Raw genomic sequence first — 17,486 nt, 5'->3', positions numbered from 1 at the left:
GACCCCGGCGGGGCCGATCCGAGGGCCTCACTAAACCATCCAATCGGTAGTAGCGACGGGCGGTGTGTACAAAGGGCAGGGACTTAATCAACGCAAGCTTATGACCCGCACTTACTGGGAATTCCTCGTTCATGGGGAATAATTGCAATCCCCGATCCCCATCACGAATGGGGTTCAACGGGTTACCCGCGCCTGCCGGCGTAGGGTAGGCACACGCTGAGCCAGTCAGTGTAGCGCGCGTGCAGCCCCGGACATCTAAGGGCATCACAGACCTGTTATTGCTCAATCTCGGGTGGCTGAACGCCACTTGTCCCTCTAAGAAGTTGGGGGACGCCGACCGCTCGGGGGTCGCGTAACTAGTTAGCATGCCAGAGTCTCGTTCGTTATCGGAATTAACCAGACAAATCGCTCCACCAACTAAGAACGGCCATGCACTGGAGTGGTTTTTCAAAGCCTTTACTAAATGTCCCAGAATAATGAGTATTAGCTATATGTAGGTTTTTTTTTTTTTTTTTGTAGAGACAGAGTCTCACTTTATGGCCCTCGGTAGAGTGCCGTGGCCTCACACAGCTCACAGCAACCTCCAACCCCTGGGGTTAAGCGATTCTCCTGCCTCAGCCTCCCGATATATGTAGGTTATTTTTATGTCCAACAGCAGAAAGGAATGTTAATGAGCGAGCCTCCCATTCTTAGAGCTCTAAGACTATCTTGTTAGTTAAGGTTGTTAGAATCTGCCAAGATATTTAGCTAAAGAACCTACTAAAAAGTGAACAGGAACTCTGAGTAAAACTGGTTTCCAACTATGTACCGAAGATCAGTAATATCCAGCAGTGCCTACTCAAAACAAGGCATCACCTAGGAGGTTGTGAGGCTGAAATGAGTTGGCAGTGTGAAAATTCATAGGATAGAATCTGGCACTGAGTAGTTCTATGAAGTACAGGGAAACATAGGAATGTAGATGGTGACGGGGAAAGGGAAGGCTAGGGAACAGAGTCTGGATGTTCATTTCCAGAGCTAACCTAAACCACAGCTGTATTGGGAAAGAGTTACTACATCACTAAACAACATCTACAAGGCAAAGAAAATTAACTTGTAAAGCAGTGGTTCTCAACTTTCCTAATGCTGTGGCCCTTTAATACAGTTCCTGTGGGTCACAACCCACAGGTTGACAACCGCTGTTGAAAAGCATCAGTGATCATCAGGAAAAAATTAAAACAGGCAAATGGAAACTAGCAAAAGTAACTACACTATAATAAACTGATTAAAGCTTTGACCGATTTATTTAGTAAGACTTTATTTACTGTGTCTTAAGCATCCCACCCACATTTTAGCTTTGAATTTGATACTTACTGAAATATCCTTGCTTCTTTTTTTTGCTAACCCCTTCAATGAACTTGCTTGGGCATTCACACCTATTATTACACTGACTCCAGCACCCCAACTAGAAGCTAATTATCTTAACGGATAATTGCCACAACAAACAAAAGAAAAATATAAATCTAAGTGGGGTAGAATAGGATGTTCTCTGAAGACTTTAGATCTGACTCTGATATTAAGTGAGCCATTTCTCCTTCCTCAAGTATAAAGTCCGAGTCCCTTCCGCCTATAAAATTTAGTGATTCTGTGAATTAAGTGTCAATTACTTGCCTTAGTTGCACTGGATGTCAGCAGAACCTCATAGCAGACAGAGGTCAGTGTGCCCCAAGGGTAACTGTACCAGAAGTAGAAGGCCCCACAAAGTGCCTTCGAGCTATATACATGGACTTTTACCTGACTTTTAGGAGTCACTACCCTTCTCGGCATCTTTAGTGTTCTCATCTGTAAAATGGGATCATAACATCCTTACAGCAGGTTCCTGGCACTAAAGGGGCACTCAAGAACTGGTAGTTATTGTTCTGCTTTTATTATTATGAGATCACTAGTAAGTACTTACCTAAAGAAACAACAGCAACGCTCTCTGGCAAGAAATGTAATCTGTATCGAATCAGTAAATGCACCAATATGATGCAAATAGCTGTGAGAAAAAATAAGACATTGTTAAAGAAAAGCCCAGTTTTGAATGATAAACACCAAGTTCGAGGCACTGGCTATTATTGGGGGCCGTCAGGAAAGTGGACAATTGGCAGTGACACAGTGAACTTCAGTTGTATGATTTATTTATTTATTTAGAGACACAGTCTACAGTCTACTCTGTTGTCCCACCTAGAGTACAGGGCCATAGTTACAGCTCACTACAACCTCACACTCCTGGGCTCAGGCAATCCTCCTGACTCTACCTCCCAAGTAGATGAAACTACAGATCCTCACCACCAAACCCAGGCAGATTTTTCTATTTTTACTTTTATTTTTGGAGACAAGAGTTTCACGTTGTTACCCTTGATAGAGTACCATGGCATCATAGCTCACACAGCTACTTTGTAGGGATGAGGTCTCACTCTTTCTCAGGCTGGTCTTGAACTCCTAAGCTCAAGCAATCCAGCAGACTTGGCCTCCCAGAGTGGTAGGATTATAGGTATGAGCCACCGAGCCTGGCCCATTTTTTTCTATTTTTAGTAGAGAAGGGGTCTTGTTCTTGGTCAGGCTGGTCTTGAATTCCTGATCTCAAGCTATCACTTCCCCACTAGTCTCCCCCAGTGCTAGGATTACAGGTGTGAGCCACTTATCTAGCCTTCAGTTATATTTGTGATGTCTTATTTTTCATCCTGGAGATAGACTTTCAGTGTTTATTATATTTTCCCTATATGTTTACATATGCTTGAACTAGTTCATTTTCCAGCAGTTACTGAAAAAGCAATTGCTATTCAAATTTTACACAACCATTTAAAATTATTCAAATTTTCCTGATTCTGAGATTGCCTCACCTTTTTTTTTTTTTTGTAGAGACAGAGTCTTACTTTATGGCCCTCGGTAGAGTGCCATGGCATCACACAGCTCACAGCAACCTCCAACTCCTGGGCTTAAGTGATTCTCTTGCCTCAGCCTCCCGAGTAGCTGGGACTACAGGCACACGCCACAACGCCCAGCTATTTTTTGGTTGCAGTTCAGCCAGGGCCGGTTCTGAACCCACCACCCTCGGTATATGAGCCACAGGCGCCTCAACTTTTTTGAAGTAATCACCAACTGAAAAACTCTAGTCTAAATGGTGAGGAGGAAGTCAATGAAATCAATCACTTTTATGTAACTAGAACTATAAAAGATTATGTTGACACAAAGTACTTTGTCACCACGTGTATGAATGGCTCTCTTTTAACACAGAAGGAAGTGAGTGTGAAAGTAAATACCTTGGTGACCTGAACATCAAAGAGATCTGGATATGAGACGAGTGGTGCTCCCTAGCTGGGTATAGAGGTGTTCTGCTGTGCCCACTGCTGGATGGCTAAGCATGTCCCAAATGCTGTCCATTTAACCCCTATGAACTAGTTGTTACTACCATTAGTTGCACTGATCATAGATGAGAAAACGGAGGCATCGAGACATCACACTCCTGTAGGTTCTGCAGCACTGAGTCACAATCCGACTGTTCTCTTAACCGCTACCTCAGCCACTACCTCAGTGGCTGTCTTCATTCCCCAACCTCCAAAATATGAATGATGGCCAGCTTTCCTCACAGGGTGCCTCGTGAAAGGAGAGAATGTGAAAGTGTTTCTGGAACACCCCCACCCACCCACCCACACACAACTGCTTCTCAGCCTTTTGGCTAAGATCAAGTGTAGAACCCTCCCCTCCCCCAAACAGCACACTTTTATATAAATTATTCCTGAATGTAATTCATAATTTAAATGTCAATGTGCAGGCCTCTTTCTTTTATTAAGTACCTGGGTGATATACTATCTCATCAATCATAGTACTATTTAATAGTACTAAAATTAATTTTTTTTTTGAGACAGAGTCTCACTCTTGTCATCCTGGGTAGAGTGCCTGTGGCATCAGAGCTCACAGCAACCTCAAACTCTTGGACTCAAGGGATCCTTCTGTCCCACCCTCCCGAGTAGCTATGACTATAGGTGCTCACCACAACACCTAGAGACAGGGTCTCACTCTTCTCACTCTTGCTCAGGCTGGTCTTAAACTCTTTTTTTTTTTTTTTTTGAGACAGTCTCACTTTGTCACTCTCGGTAGAATGCTGTAGTGTCACAGCTTACAGCAACCTCAAACTCTTGGGCTTAAGTGATTCTCTTGCCTCAGCCTCCCAAGTAGCTGGGACTACAGACACCTGCCACAATGCCTAGAAAAAAACAAACAAAAAAAAAGCAGGCAAATGAGCATGTAAGTGAACAGAAAATAGACCAAGGAAATTGAACCAGTTGGTGCTCTTTCCTTGCACCAAACTAAATTTTTTAAAAATTAATGTAAAAAGTTGATTCTCATACATAAACAACTATTTGTAGCTTTAAGAGCAAAAGAGAAAGCTGTCCATTAATAGGAAGAGTTAAATATAAAGTTCATCAATGTCAGGTGAAGAGCATTAAAAAGAATAAAGTCTGGGGCAGCTCCTGTGGCTCAAAGTAGTAGGGTGCTGGCCCCATATGCCGGAGGTGGTGGGTTCAAACCCAGCCCCAGACAAAACTGCAAAAAAAAAAAAAGAATAAAGTCTGAAAAGACAACCCCCAGAATGGAAGAACATATTTGCAAATCATATATCTGATCAGGGTCTAGTATCTGGAGATACAAAAATAATCCTTAAAGTGTAACAACAAAGAGATAAACAAAATAATTCAAAAATAAGCATAGAATCTGAATAGACATTTCTCCAAAAGAGATATACAAATGACCAATAAATAATGAAAAAATGCTCTATATCAATAATCACTGAAGAAATACAAGTCAAAATACAATGAGATAGCTGAGTGAGTTAGCTTATGCCTGTAATCCCACCTGGGAGGCCAAGGCAGGTGGCTTGCCTGGGCTCATGGGTTCAAGACCAGCTTGAGCAAGAGTGAGACCCTGTCTCTACTAAAAATAGCAAAACCAGCCAAGGTTGGGCTTGGTGTCTGTAGATCAGTGGTTATGGCACTGGCCACATACACCAAGGGTGGTAGGTTCAAACCTGGTCAGGGCCTGCTAAACAACAACAACTACGACAAAAACAGGGCTTGTGGCAGGCACCTGTTACTTGGTGCCTTAGTTACTTGGGAGGCTGAGGCAGAGAATTGCTTGAGTCCAAGAGTTTGAGGTTGCTGTGAGCTGTAACACCATGGCATTCCACCCAGGGCAACATAGTGAGACTCTGTCTCAAAACAAAACAAAACAAACAAAACTAGCCAATGTTGTGGTGGGCGCCTGTAGTCCTGGCTAGTTGGGAAGCTGAGGCAAAAGGATCACCTGAGCCCAAGAGTTTGAGGTTGCTGTGAGCTGTAACGCCATGGCACTCCACTCAGGGCAACTTAGTAAGACTCTGTCTCAAAACAAAACAAAACAAACAAAACTAGCCAATGTTGCGGTGGGCGCCTATAGTCCTGGCTAGTTGGGAAGCTGAGGCAAAAGGATCACCTGAGCCCAAGAGTTTGAGGTTGCTGTGTGCTATGACACCATGGCATTCTACCCAGGGTGACGAAGTGAGACTCTATCTTTTTGGCAACAAAGTGAGACTCTGTCTTTATTTATTTATTTATTTATTTATTTATTTTTGAGACAGAGCCTCACTACATCACCTTGGTAGAGTGCCGTGGTGTCACAACTCACAGCAACCTCAAACTCTTGGGCTTAAGCAATTCTCCCAAGTAGCTGGGACTGTAGGTGCCTGCCACAAAGCCCAGCTATTTTGTTGTTGTTGTTCACCAGGCCTGGGCCAGGTTCGAATCCACCAGCCCCAGTGCATGTGCCCAGTGCCCTAACCACTGAGCTACAGGCACCAAGCCATGAAACTCTGTCTTAAAAAGCAAAACAAAACAAAATACAATGAGATACAACTTCATACCCACCAACATGGCTAAAAAAACAAAACATAGTGTTAACAAGGATATGGAGAAAACAGAACTCTTATAAAATGGTGCAGCCTCTACAGAAAACAGTTTAGCAGTTCTTGAGAAAATTAAACATAAAGTAATATTTAATCTAGCAATTCCACTCCTAGGTATACATCTCAGAGAAATAGAAATATTTATCCACACAAAAACCTGTACACAAAGGACGGCACCTGTGACTCAGTGGGTAGGACGCCAGCCCCATATACCAAGGGTGGCGGGTTCAAACCCAGCCCCAACCAAAGGGCAACAAAAAAATTGCCAACCTTATGGTGGGCACTTGTAGTCCCAGTGACTCAGGAGGCTGAGGCAAGAGAATCACCTAAACCCAGGAATTGGAAGTTGCTGTGAGTGGTGTGATGCCACAGCACTCTACCATAGAGTCTCATAAAGTGAGACTCTTAAAAAAAAACAAACCGGGCAGCACCTGTGGCTCAGTGGGTAGGACGCCAGCCCCATATACCAAGGGTGGCGGGTTCAAACCCAGCCCCAACCAAACGGCAACAAAAAAATAGCCAGGCGTTGTGGTGGGCACTTGTAGTTCCAGTGACTCAGAAGGCTGAGGCAAGAGAATTACCTAAACCCAGGAATTGGAGGTTGCTGTGAGCGGTGTGATGCCACAGCACTCTACCATTGAGTCTCTAAAAAAAACAAACCGGGCAGCACCTGTGGCTCAGTGAGTAAGGCGCCAACCCCATATACCAAGGGTGGCGGGTTCAAACCCGGCCCCAGCCAAACTGCAACAAAAAATAGCCGGGTGTTGTGGCAGGTGCCGGTAGTCCCAGCTACTGGGTAGGCTGAGGCAAGAGAATCACCTAAGCCCAGGAGCTGGAGGTTACTGTGAGCTGTGATGCCACGACACTCTACCAAGGGCAATAAAGTGAGACTCTGTCTCTACAAAAAAATAAAATAAACCTATGCACAAAATATTTGTAGCACCAGGAATTCACAATAGCCAAAAGGTGGAAACAACCCAAATGTCCACTAACTGATGAATGAATAAACCTAATGTGGTATGTCCATGTGGGATATTATTCAGCCACAAAAGGAGTATAATTCTAACACATACTATAACAGGAATGAACCTTGAAGACATAATGGGAAGTGTAAGAAGCCAGACACAAAAGGCCACATATTATATGATTTCATTTTGATGAAATTTCTAAATAGGCAAATTCTTAGAAACAGAATGCAATGCAAGATAGAGGTGACTTAATGGCTGGGGACTGGAGGGAGGGTAATGAGTAATTGCTTTTTGTTGTTGTTATTTTACAGTTCAAGGTCATTGAGGACATGACTGCTTTTGATGCTTTCCTTCTGGGGGTGATAGTGGATAGGGGCAATGGGTTGCACAACACTGTGAATGTGCTAAATGCCGCTGAGTTGTACACTTCAAAATGGTTAAAATGGTAACTTTTGCTATGTGCATCTTCCTACAGTAAGAGCAATGAGGCAGGCTCGGCACCCATAGCTCAGTGGTTATGCCGCCAGCCACATGAACTGAGGGTGGCAGGTTCGAACCCAGCCCAGGCCAGTTAAACAACAATCACAACTGCAACCAAAAAATAGCCAGGCATTGTGGTGGGCACCTGTAGTCCCAGCTACTAAGGAGGCTGAGGTAAGAAAAGCGCTTAAACCCAAGAGTTTGAGGTTTCTGTGAGCTGTGATGCCACAGCACTCTACCCAGGGTGACATAGTGAGACTCTGTCTCAAACAAAAAAAAAAAAAAAAGAAGAAGAAAATAAAAGATATTAAGGTTCAGCACTTGTAGCTCAATGGCTAGGGAGCCAGCCACATACACCGGAGCTGGCGGGTTCAAATCCAGCCCAGGCCTGCCAAACAACAATGACAACTACAACCAAAAAACAGCCGGGTGTTGTCATGGGTGCCTGTAGTCCCAGCTACTTGGGAGGCTGAGGCAAGAGAATCGCTTAAGCCCAGCAGTTTGAGGTTGCTGTGAGCTGTGATGCCATGGTACTGTACCCAGGGTGACACAATGAGACTCAGTATCCCCCCCCAAAAAAAGATATTAAACACAGACATATCAATTTTAGTAACTCTATTAAGCTTAATGGTCTATAAAATTATGTGTGAAATAATAGTGTTAACTCTAATATAAGTCAATAACAATAACAACAATTATTTTTTGTGGAACCAAAGATTAGTAAGGGTTAAATGCAAGTCAATTGATTTCAAGCTTGAAAAGTAACTAGGCAAGTGTTGGCACCCCTTTTCCACAAAGGGGAACATACTGTAATCCTGTGAAATGCTTACAAGACACAAAAGTTACAATTTCACTTGAATTAACTAAAATAGTAAATAAAAGTATCAAATAAGTTCCAGGTCAGGGCCAGGAACAGTGGCTCATGCCTGTAATCCCAGCCTTTGGGAGGTCAAGTTGGGATGATCACTCAAGAATCACTTGAGCCCAGGAATTCAAGACCAACCTGTGCAACACAGCAAGACTATCGCTACAAAAATATTTAAAACTGGGCGGCGCCTGTAGCTCAGTCGGTAGGGCGCCGGCCCCATATACCAAAGGTGGCGGGTTCAAACCCAGCCCCGGCCAAACTGCAACCAAAAAATAGCCGGGCGTTGTGGCGGGTGCCTGTAGTCCCAGCTACTTGGGAGGCTGAGGCAAGAGAATCACTTGGGCCCAGGAGTTAGAGGTTGCTGTGAGCTGGGTGAGGCCATGGCACCCTACGGAGGGCCATAAAGTGAGACTCTGTCTCTACAAAAAAAAAAAAAAAAAAAAAATTTAAAACTTGGGCGGCCACCTGCGGCTCAGTGAGTAGGGCACTGGCCTCATATACTGAGGGTGGCGGATTCAAACCCGGCCTCAGCCAAACTGCAACAAAAAATAGCCAGGCGTTGTGGCAGACTCCTGTAGTCCCAGCTACTCAGGAGGCTGAGGCAAAAGAATCGCCTAAGTTCAGGGGCTGGAGGCTGCTGTGAGCTGTGACACCATAGCACTCTACCGAGGGCAACAAAATAAATAAATAAATAAATAAAAATAAAAATTAACCAGGCATGGTGGCAAGTTTCTGTAGTCCCAGGTACTCAGGAAGCTGAAGCAGGAGGATCACCTGAGCCCAGGAGCTAGAGGCTGCAGTGTGTCTTATGATGATGCCACTGTGCTCTAGCCCGGACAAGAGCAAGACTCTGGCCAGAAAAAAAAAAGCTCCAGGTCAAGAGTTCCTGAGGTCTGAAACAAACTATGGACTAATTTCTTTCTTTCTTTTTTTTTTCTTGAGACAGAGCCTCAATTTGTCACACTGGGTAGAGAGTGCTGTAGCATCACAGCTCACAGCAACCTCCAACTCCTGGGCTCCAGTGATTCTCCTGCCTCCTAATCCCAAGCAGCTGGGATTATAGGCACCCACCACAATGCCTGGCTATTTTTTGGTTGTAGCCATCATTGTTGTTTGGCGGGCAGAGCTGGATTGGAACCTACCAGCTCAGGTGTATGTGGCTGGCGCCTTAGCAGCTTGAGCCACAGGCGCTGAGCCAACTATGGACTAATTTCTGTCAACTCACTATAGTTTATATTCTTAGGAGCTAGCAAGTTACCTATTAATAGTAATTTTTATTTTATTTTATTAGATTTACATTGTTTGGACATCTAATCAGAAATAAATGACAACATACAAGAACAGAGAAAAAAATTCCTCAAAATTTACTTATAAAAAAATCATTGCATTCTGCTAATGCATGCTGACCCCGTATAAGAAGAGACACCAACTCATAAACTATTAAGAATTTGATTAGTGGCCAGGTGAGGTGGCTCACACCTATAATCCCAGCACTCTGGGAGGCCAAGGCAGGTAGACTGCTTGAACTCAGAAGTTTGAAACCAGCCTGAGCAAAAGTGAAAGCCCCATCTCTAAAAAAATACCTGAGAGTTGTGGCAGGTGCCTGTAGTCCCAGCTACCCAGGAGGCTGAGACAAGAGGATCACTTGAGCCCAAGAGTTTGAGGTTACTGTGAGCAATGATGCCACAGCACTCTACCAATGGTGACTGAGACTCTGTCTCAAAAAAAGATAAAATATAATCTTGATGGGCTGTGCCTGTGGCTCAAAGGAGTAGGGCGCCAGCCCCATATACCGGAGGTGGCAGGTTCAAACCTGGCCCCAGCCAAAAAAAAAAAAAAAAAAAGAATCTTGATTAGCTAAAAACGAAACCCACCTAACATTAGTGTAACTCTCCAGAGTCTAGGTTTGTAAACTGTTTGAAGAGAAGACAATCCAAGAGAAATACACAGAGCTATTAAATACAGTTCAGCTTTTTTTGGCCCCAAAGAGATATTAACACTGGGCAGGATTCTGTCTGGTTTAAAAAGCACATTATACAAACCTACTTTGTGGTCTTTGGCACACAGCTAATCTTAATCTTAAATGCTCCACAATCTGAAAGTTACTTTGAAAGTCTTACTTACAATACTTTCCAACCTTCCTTTAAAAGGTTGATCACAAAAGCTTTTTCCAGGCCTGCCTTTTACATTCTTTAACATACCAAGCTGACAACAACATAAACAGACTAATAATATGCCCCAACCCTGAAGGAAAGACTTCAGCTACTAAAGATTACTTAATCAAAAACTGCTTTTCTTCTTTGTGTTCAACTACTATAACAAAAGAAAAAGAAAGAAAAGCAAAAAAGAATCCTTGATCACTGAAGTAATACTCCAGAAATAGAGTTCAACTGTATTATAGAGTAAAACATTACCAGGATATATTAAATCTATATGGGATTTAATACACCTCTGATTAGTGTACTTTTTCAACATTTCAGTTTAAAGGTTTCTAAAACTCTATGAAAGGCAAGGATGTATCCTAGGATTTCAAACAAAATCACTATATTAAGTCTTTAACCACTTACCATAGTCTGAATATAAAGGTGAAAGAAGTTATTTTTTTCCTCAAAGAACAGTCCTAACAGACATCAGAGAAATAATAAAAACCAGTTCCTTTCAACCTTCTGAAAAGGCCTAATCTCATATGAAATATGACTTTGTTATCATTAAATAAAAGCAGAAAATGTAAACATCCCAACTTCACCTTCAAACAAGAGTTTGTTTGGACTTAGGTCAAACTCTTAAGCTATTTCCTCCTTAGGCAGCTAATCAAAAGTTGTTGTGTAGTTCCAACTGGATTTCTTTTGTCTAAAACAGTTGTCTACTGTCTACTGCCTCTGGGAAGCACTTCAGTTTTTGTCTATTATCTAACCTCTTGATTGATACGTTTTGGAAACCTGGGTATCTCTCTCTAGTCTCCCACTACTAGGTATGTCAATCACGTGACCTCTCTAGGTCTAAACTGCCTCCCCCATTAGAGTGAATAAAATGAGATTTTAAGAGTTAATCTATTTAAGTAAAAATATCATTAATACATAATCACAGTACAGATGATACACAGATATGGCAAAATTCATGACCACAGTTAAGGAGAAGGATAGAGAGTGAACAGAACTGGGTAATGAGTTTCTGCTCTTTTACTCAGCAGCAAAACCTTTAATTAAATAAAATTTTACATGCAAGCCTAATAAATATAATAGACAAAATGCTGCTCCAGGCCAGGCACAGTGGCTCACGCCTCTAATCCCAGCACTGAGGCTGAGGTAGGAGGATTGCTTGAGGCCAGGAGCTCCAAACCAGATTGACCAAGAGCGAGACCCTAGCTCTATAAAAATAATAGAAGAATTAGCTGGGCATGATAGCAAAGGCCACATTCCATCCTACGCAACAGAGTAAGACCTTATCTTAAATTAAAAAAAAAAAAAATTTGGTAGGGCGCGGTAGCTCACACCCGTAATCCTGGAACTCTGGAAGGCGGAGGAGGGTGGATAGCTTGAGCTCAGGAGTTCCAGACCAGCCTAAGCAAAAAGTGAGACCCTGTCTCTACTAAAAATAGAAAAACTGAGGCAAGAGGATCACTTGAGCCCAAGAGCTGGAAGTTGCTGTGAGCTATGACACCATGGCATTCTACCCAGAGCAACAGCTTGAGACTCTGTCTTTAAAAAAAAAACAAAAAACAAAAAACCTGCTCTGGTTGAAGCTAGCATCAGGAGGTTGGACACCCTCTTACTGGACCACCACCACCACCACCTACACACACACATACTCCCTTCTATAAGAATTTGAAATCCACTAATCTTGATCCACCGGATCAAGACTCTTTCTCTGACAAAAATTCTTTAATTCTTTCTTTCAAAGGTGCCTAAGATATTACATTAAGGGACCTTCCAGAATTGCCAAGCTCCATGATTTTACAAAGAGAAGGGAGTACTCTGCTGGGATGTTATGATCTGACCATTTTCCCTCAGTGTTTGAAGTGAAAACCAAGGGTGGCGCCTGTGGTTCAAGGAGTAGGGCGCCTGTCCCATATGCTGGAGGTGGCGGGTTCAAACCCAGCCCCGGCCAAAAACCACAAAAAAGAAAAAAAAAAAAAATCTCATGAAGTGAAAACCAAATGAGGAGGAAGACAGACAAAGCCAAGGAGTTAACCACACAGGCACACACAGACACTCGAGATGGCAGAGGATGGCAGCCAGCAGCTTCTCATATTCACCTAGGACAAGGAGGCTGAAGAAGATGGTCATGCCGCTTGACTGCTCCTCTTGCTGAGCCTGCTCCCCTGTCTGCACTGGGAGGATGGGCTTGGCAGGGGTCGGGAGCACCAATTTTGTGGTGACAACCAGGGTGGTATGGAGGGTGACATTGAAACCCTCCTGAGTTGTATTGGGAAACCTACTGGAGGACACAAAAAGCGGAATTAGATATATCAGAGTATCAATATATACACCACAAACCAGAAAGAGAAGCTGGCAAAGAGCTTTATGGGATTCACAAGTCTAGCAACTGAAAGGCAGGCCTCAGAGGGAAACTGATTAAGAAAATCACTGCCTGCACAGCACAGGGCTACCAGTGGCCTCTGATGCTCCTGAATACAGCCACTTAGAAAACAAGAACAAGAGGAAATCAGAGCTGGTGTAGAAACAATATATTGCCTGTTTTCTGGCACTTGAAAGGAAAGAAAATTGAAAGGAGATTGAAAGGAAAGAAAATTGAAGTGTCATCATATTCCAGGGCCCACCACTGTTTACTTAGCACCTTTATTTTTCCATTTACATTCTTTCCCTTGGATTATTTTCTCAAGTCCAGAAATCACTGGAATTTGCCCAATTGTTGATCGGGTCAGAATGCCCCATCCTACAAAATCCTCCTCAAATTTCAAAAGGTTTGAATATTATCTCCTCTGTAATACCCCACCTTACAGCTTCCTTCCCACAGCTCTCTCCTCATAATTGTAACTATGATTCTAACAGTTAATATTTATTGAATACTGCTTCACTGCAGGGACTAGGTTAATGCAGCACTTATTTAGCAAGCTTAACATACGGGAGGTGGGTACTATTACTGTTTTTTAACCTATAACAATTCAAAGTGCAGAAAGGATGCATAATTTGGCTAACATCTCAAGTCAGTGGCAGAACCAAGCTTCAAACCCAATCACTGAACTACACCATCTCTATTGCTTTGTGTTGCTGATGCCCAGTTTAGTGTGTGGGACAAGGCAGATGCTCAATAAATAAGGTGACTACATGAAATGACCCCCTCCCCCTCAACCTGGCCAAGTAATGTTACCAGGTGAGGGAGCCCAGTATCAACCAAAAGGTTCCTTGTAAATACTGATTCCAGTGAAATGGAAAGAGACATAACACTTGACTTTGCCCAGAGTGCCTTGGGGACACACACAGACCGCAAGCTTACTACAGCAATACTGCCTTTTCGTCACTCAAAAGCACTAAACCCTTTCCAGATTCAGGCCTTTTGACGTTATACGGTTCCTGGCCCTCTTTGTCATTCAAATTTCAACTGTCACTTTTTCCTGAGTTGCCTTCCCCACTCTAACACTATTCCATCGCCTTCAGAGCACAATCCGAAACCAGTCTATTTACGGTCTACTTTTCCCACTGGAATGGAAGCTCCCTGAGGGCAGATCCTGGCTGGCCCCCTTTGCTATCATGTGTTAAGGGCCTGGGATTGAATATATGGACCAAAGTTAAATGAAATGTAATGGAGAGACATGAAAACTGATCGTTACAAAGCAGGAGGCAACTGGCTGGTGGGTAAGGAGGGGGCGGGCGACATCCTGGAATAGGCGGGGAAGCGCTCAGTAACCATCAGATGACCAATGACCGAAGACTGACACAATGAAATATAGGCTGCAGTTTCCGCAAGACTTCTTTTGGGTCCTGCGCTGGACTGCCGAGCCCCAGTACGAGGGGAACGACCTTTAGGAGAATAAAGGGCCTGCCTGGGCCCAGGCCCGTCCATCCCGCCCATCCCGCCCTCCACATAGGCACAGGCACTCTCAGTCCCGGCCAACTGGCACTAGGAGCTCCGCCTTCCGGGGTCGGAGGGCGGCCTGAGGCGCTCGCTGTCACCCGCCGGGGCCCAGCCCCGCCGCCTCCGCCGCCCCGGAAAAGCCCACTCACTCCTCTTCCGCCATTTTCTCCCCCATCCTGCGGAGCCTCCAAGACCACCGAGTTCGAAGCCGCGGGGCTAGCAGAGCCCGCTTTTGCTTCCGGCTTCCGCTGGAGGGGCGGGCGCGCGGGCCACCGGGAGATCGGGGGGCGGGGCCACGCCCGCGCGGGGGCGGGTCTCTGTCCCTGAGTCTCTCTGGCTCCGGGGTGGGAGGAAGCGCGTGGGAGCACCCACCTCCACCCCCGGGGCTCTGCTAGCATGTGTGTCCGGCTTTAGTCACTTGACCACCTTGGCCCCAAGAGATTCTGGGTTTTCCCCACCATAGGGCGGGAACGTTTTGGGGAAAAGTCCTGTGAGGTCACTGTGACTCACACTGAGGAAAAGTGCCCCGTACCCAGTTCCCTGGACTTCGCTTGGGAAGGACGGATGCTCTGCTGTGCAGAGGGACCCAAGGGGGACACTTCCTCAGTCTGAGCCTTACTTCCTTCAGTTGTAGAAAGGAATAATCGCATGGACTTTGCAAGATTGTTCAATATTCCATCTGTAAACATTTACGGAGATCTGACTATACCTAGGTTAAAATAAATGGTGACCCAGGGATAGATCATTCCTCTTGTAATTTGCTCATTGATTGATTCAAGGACTACTTAATAGATGTCTTCTATGTGCCAAGCAGTGGGGATACCAGAGGGAACAAGGTGAGTTTGGAGGGCTAGGTGGGACCCCACCAGGAGAACCGGCACCCTACTGAAAGGCCTTTGGGTCTGACAGACCTCCTCTGCTGCTATCTGCCTTCCTGATCCAAGCCCCTGTATCTCACCTGAGTAGTTGAAACGACTCTGCCCTTGTTCCTGATGGTCTTCTACACCCAGCATGTGTGATCCTTTAGAATTCCGGTCACATCTCTGCTCAGAACCTCCAGTGGCTTCCAGTCTCCTGGAGAACCTGCAGGATTCACTCCTGTCCAGTTTTTTTTTTTTTTTTTTGGCCGGGGCTGGGTTTGAACCCACCACCTCTGGCATATGGGACCGGCGCCCTACTCCTTGAGCCACAGGCGCCGCCCCTGTCCACTTTCCTTGTCTGAATGAAGAGCCTTCCCCTTTCCCACAACACACTTTCCAACAAAGTTACAGTGGCTTCCTGTTGTGCCCCAAACACATCAGGCACCCTTCCACCTTTACATTTGTCGTTTTTTTATCTAGAATATTCTGTTCATAGGTAGCACTTTGGCTCCCATCTTTCTCCCACTTTCAGGCTTCTGTTTAACTTTACCTTGTGTGTCCAGGCCTCCTTCACCACCCTACTTAAAATCCAAGACCCCAACCTTCTCTGAGTTATTTTTCCACATGGCACATGACAATATATTTGTTTGTTGCCTACTCCCTCCATGAGAATGGAAACTCCATAAATGCAGAGATTTTTGAATTGTTCTCCATTTTATCTGCAATGCCGAGAATGGCACCTGGCACATAGTAGTCACTCAATAATAAAAAAGTCACCGCATAAATAACTAAATGAGTTTGTTCATGCTGGGTGTTCATAGAAAGGTTTTGGATTGAGGAGCGACGTAAGCTCTGTTACTTGTGGAGAGTTGTCTGGGGGTGGGAGTGTGATGATGAAAGCCCCAAGACCAGCTAGGAGGTCTTTGCAATAATCTAGGCAAGAGCTGGTGGCAGTTGGATGCAGGTAATGTCATAGAAGTAAAAGGAAGGGTTGGACTCGGTGCTTATTAAAAATAGGATTTGCTGCTGGATTATGGCATGCAAGAGAAGGGTCACAGATGATGTCATAGCTTTGGCTCTGAAAAATTGGGTGAAGAAGAGATCTGGCTCAAACTGTTTTTTTTTTTTGTGTGTGTGTGTGATTTCTGGGTTTGAACCCGCCACCTCCGGCATATGGGACTGGCACCGTACTCCTTGAGCCACAGGCACCGCCCTGGTTTTGTTTTGTTTTTTTGAGACAGAGCCTCAAACTGTCGCCCTGGGTAGAGTACTGTGGCATCACAGCTCACAGCAACTTCCAACTCTTGGGCTTAAGCGATTCTCTGCCTCAGCCTCCCCAAGTAGCTGGGACCACAGGCGCCCGCCACAACGCCTGGCTATTTTTTGGTTGCAATCGTCATTGTTGTTTGGCGGATCCGGGCTGGATTCGAACTCGCCAGTTCAGGTGTATGTGGCTGGCGCCTTAGCAGCTTGAGCCACAGGCGCCAAGCCCTGGCTCAAACTTTTAAATTCTTCACCCTCTAAGACCTCTTAGGACTGCTGTCAAAGCTAACTGAGAGAATGTCATTAGGATCTGCCAATGTTTATCGTGTCCTTCCTGGAAATGTGGTATTGGGTTATCATTTCCTTAATTCCTCACATATCTTTGAGGCAGATGCTGTCATTATCCACAGACTGAAACACAAAGAAGTCAACCCACCTACCTGCAGCCACACAACTAGGAAACGATTCAAACAGTGTCTCTGTTTTTCACCAGAAGAGCTGTTGCTCTCCACTGCCTTTGCCTCTCTGGCTCTAAAAGGGAGCTAATGGCCTCCTCTCCTGAGATCTGCGTTCTCTCTGGCCATACTTGTTAACACTTTACCAGTAAAGCAATCTCCCCTGGCTAGATTCACAGAGGGCTATGCCTCTCTACCTGTGTCCTGCCCACTGCCTTTCCCACAATTCTCCCATCAAGGTCAGGTGAGGACTTTGTGTTGGACATGGGGCTCCCGCCTTGGCCTCCTCTGGGGTTTCTAGAGAACATTTGCTCTCAGGCCCCTGGGTGAGTCTGGTTCTTCTCACCTGTTCCTGAGAGTGAATCTAAAATTCCCAGTCATTGTCCAAGAAAGTAAATAAAGTCACTGAACATGTAGTTCCTCGGTGCTTATGGTGTGCCAAGCTGAGAAGGGGCCAGCATAAAGCACAGCAAGTTCTGGAGCCAGGCAGTCCCGGCGCCCGAGCCCTGCTCAGGACCTGTAGGTTCTGTGATCCTGAGAGGCTGCTGCACTCTTAGAGTGTCAGGACCCCAATCACATCTTCAGACAGAGCCTCTT

At 44.9% G+C, this 17,486-nt stretch overlaps 1 protein-coding gene and 1 pseudogene across 3 annotated transcripts in view; one reads left to right on the top strand and one right to left on the bottom strand.

Moving 5' to 3' along the window:
• The window catches only part of SLC9A8 (solute carrier family 9 member A8), an 80,165-nt gene extending 65,501 nt beyond the window's left edge, over positions 1 to 14,664 (bottom strand). The window contains exons 1-3 of one of the 3 annotated variants that reach the window (XM_053574282.1): positions 14,461 to 14,664; positions 12,531 to 12,712; positions 1,934 to 2,014 (exon numbers count right to left, since the gene is read on the bottom strand). In XM_053574282.1, the coding sequence (XP_053430257.1) occupies positions 1,934 to 2,014; positions 12,531 to 12,712; positions 14,461 to 14,486 (289 nt within the window). In that variant the 5' untranslated portion in view covers positions 14,487 to 14,664. The remainder of the gene's footprint in view (positions 1 to 1,933; positions 2,015 to 12,530; positions 12,713 to 14,460) is intronic. The other 2 variants (XM_053574283.1, XM_053574284.1) reach the window with 2 other exon arrangements.
• On the top strand, positions 3,678 to 3,856 carry LOC128574418 (uncharacterized; annotated as a pseudogene).
• Positions 14,665 to 17,486: the final 2,822 nt, after the last annotated feature.

Source organism: Nycticebus coucang, chromosome 21 (assembly GCF_027406575.1).
Source record: "Nycticebus coucang isolate mNycCou1 chromosome 21, mNycCou1.pri, whole genome shotgun sequence".
Taxonomy (NCBI): domain Eukaryota; kingdom Metazoa; phylum Chordata; class Mammalia; order Primates; family Lorisidae; genus Nycticebus; species Nycticebus coucang.
Note: the sequence above shows the minus strand (reverse complement) of the source record. Positions and strands in the feature narration are given on the sequence as shown.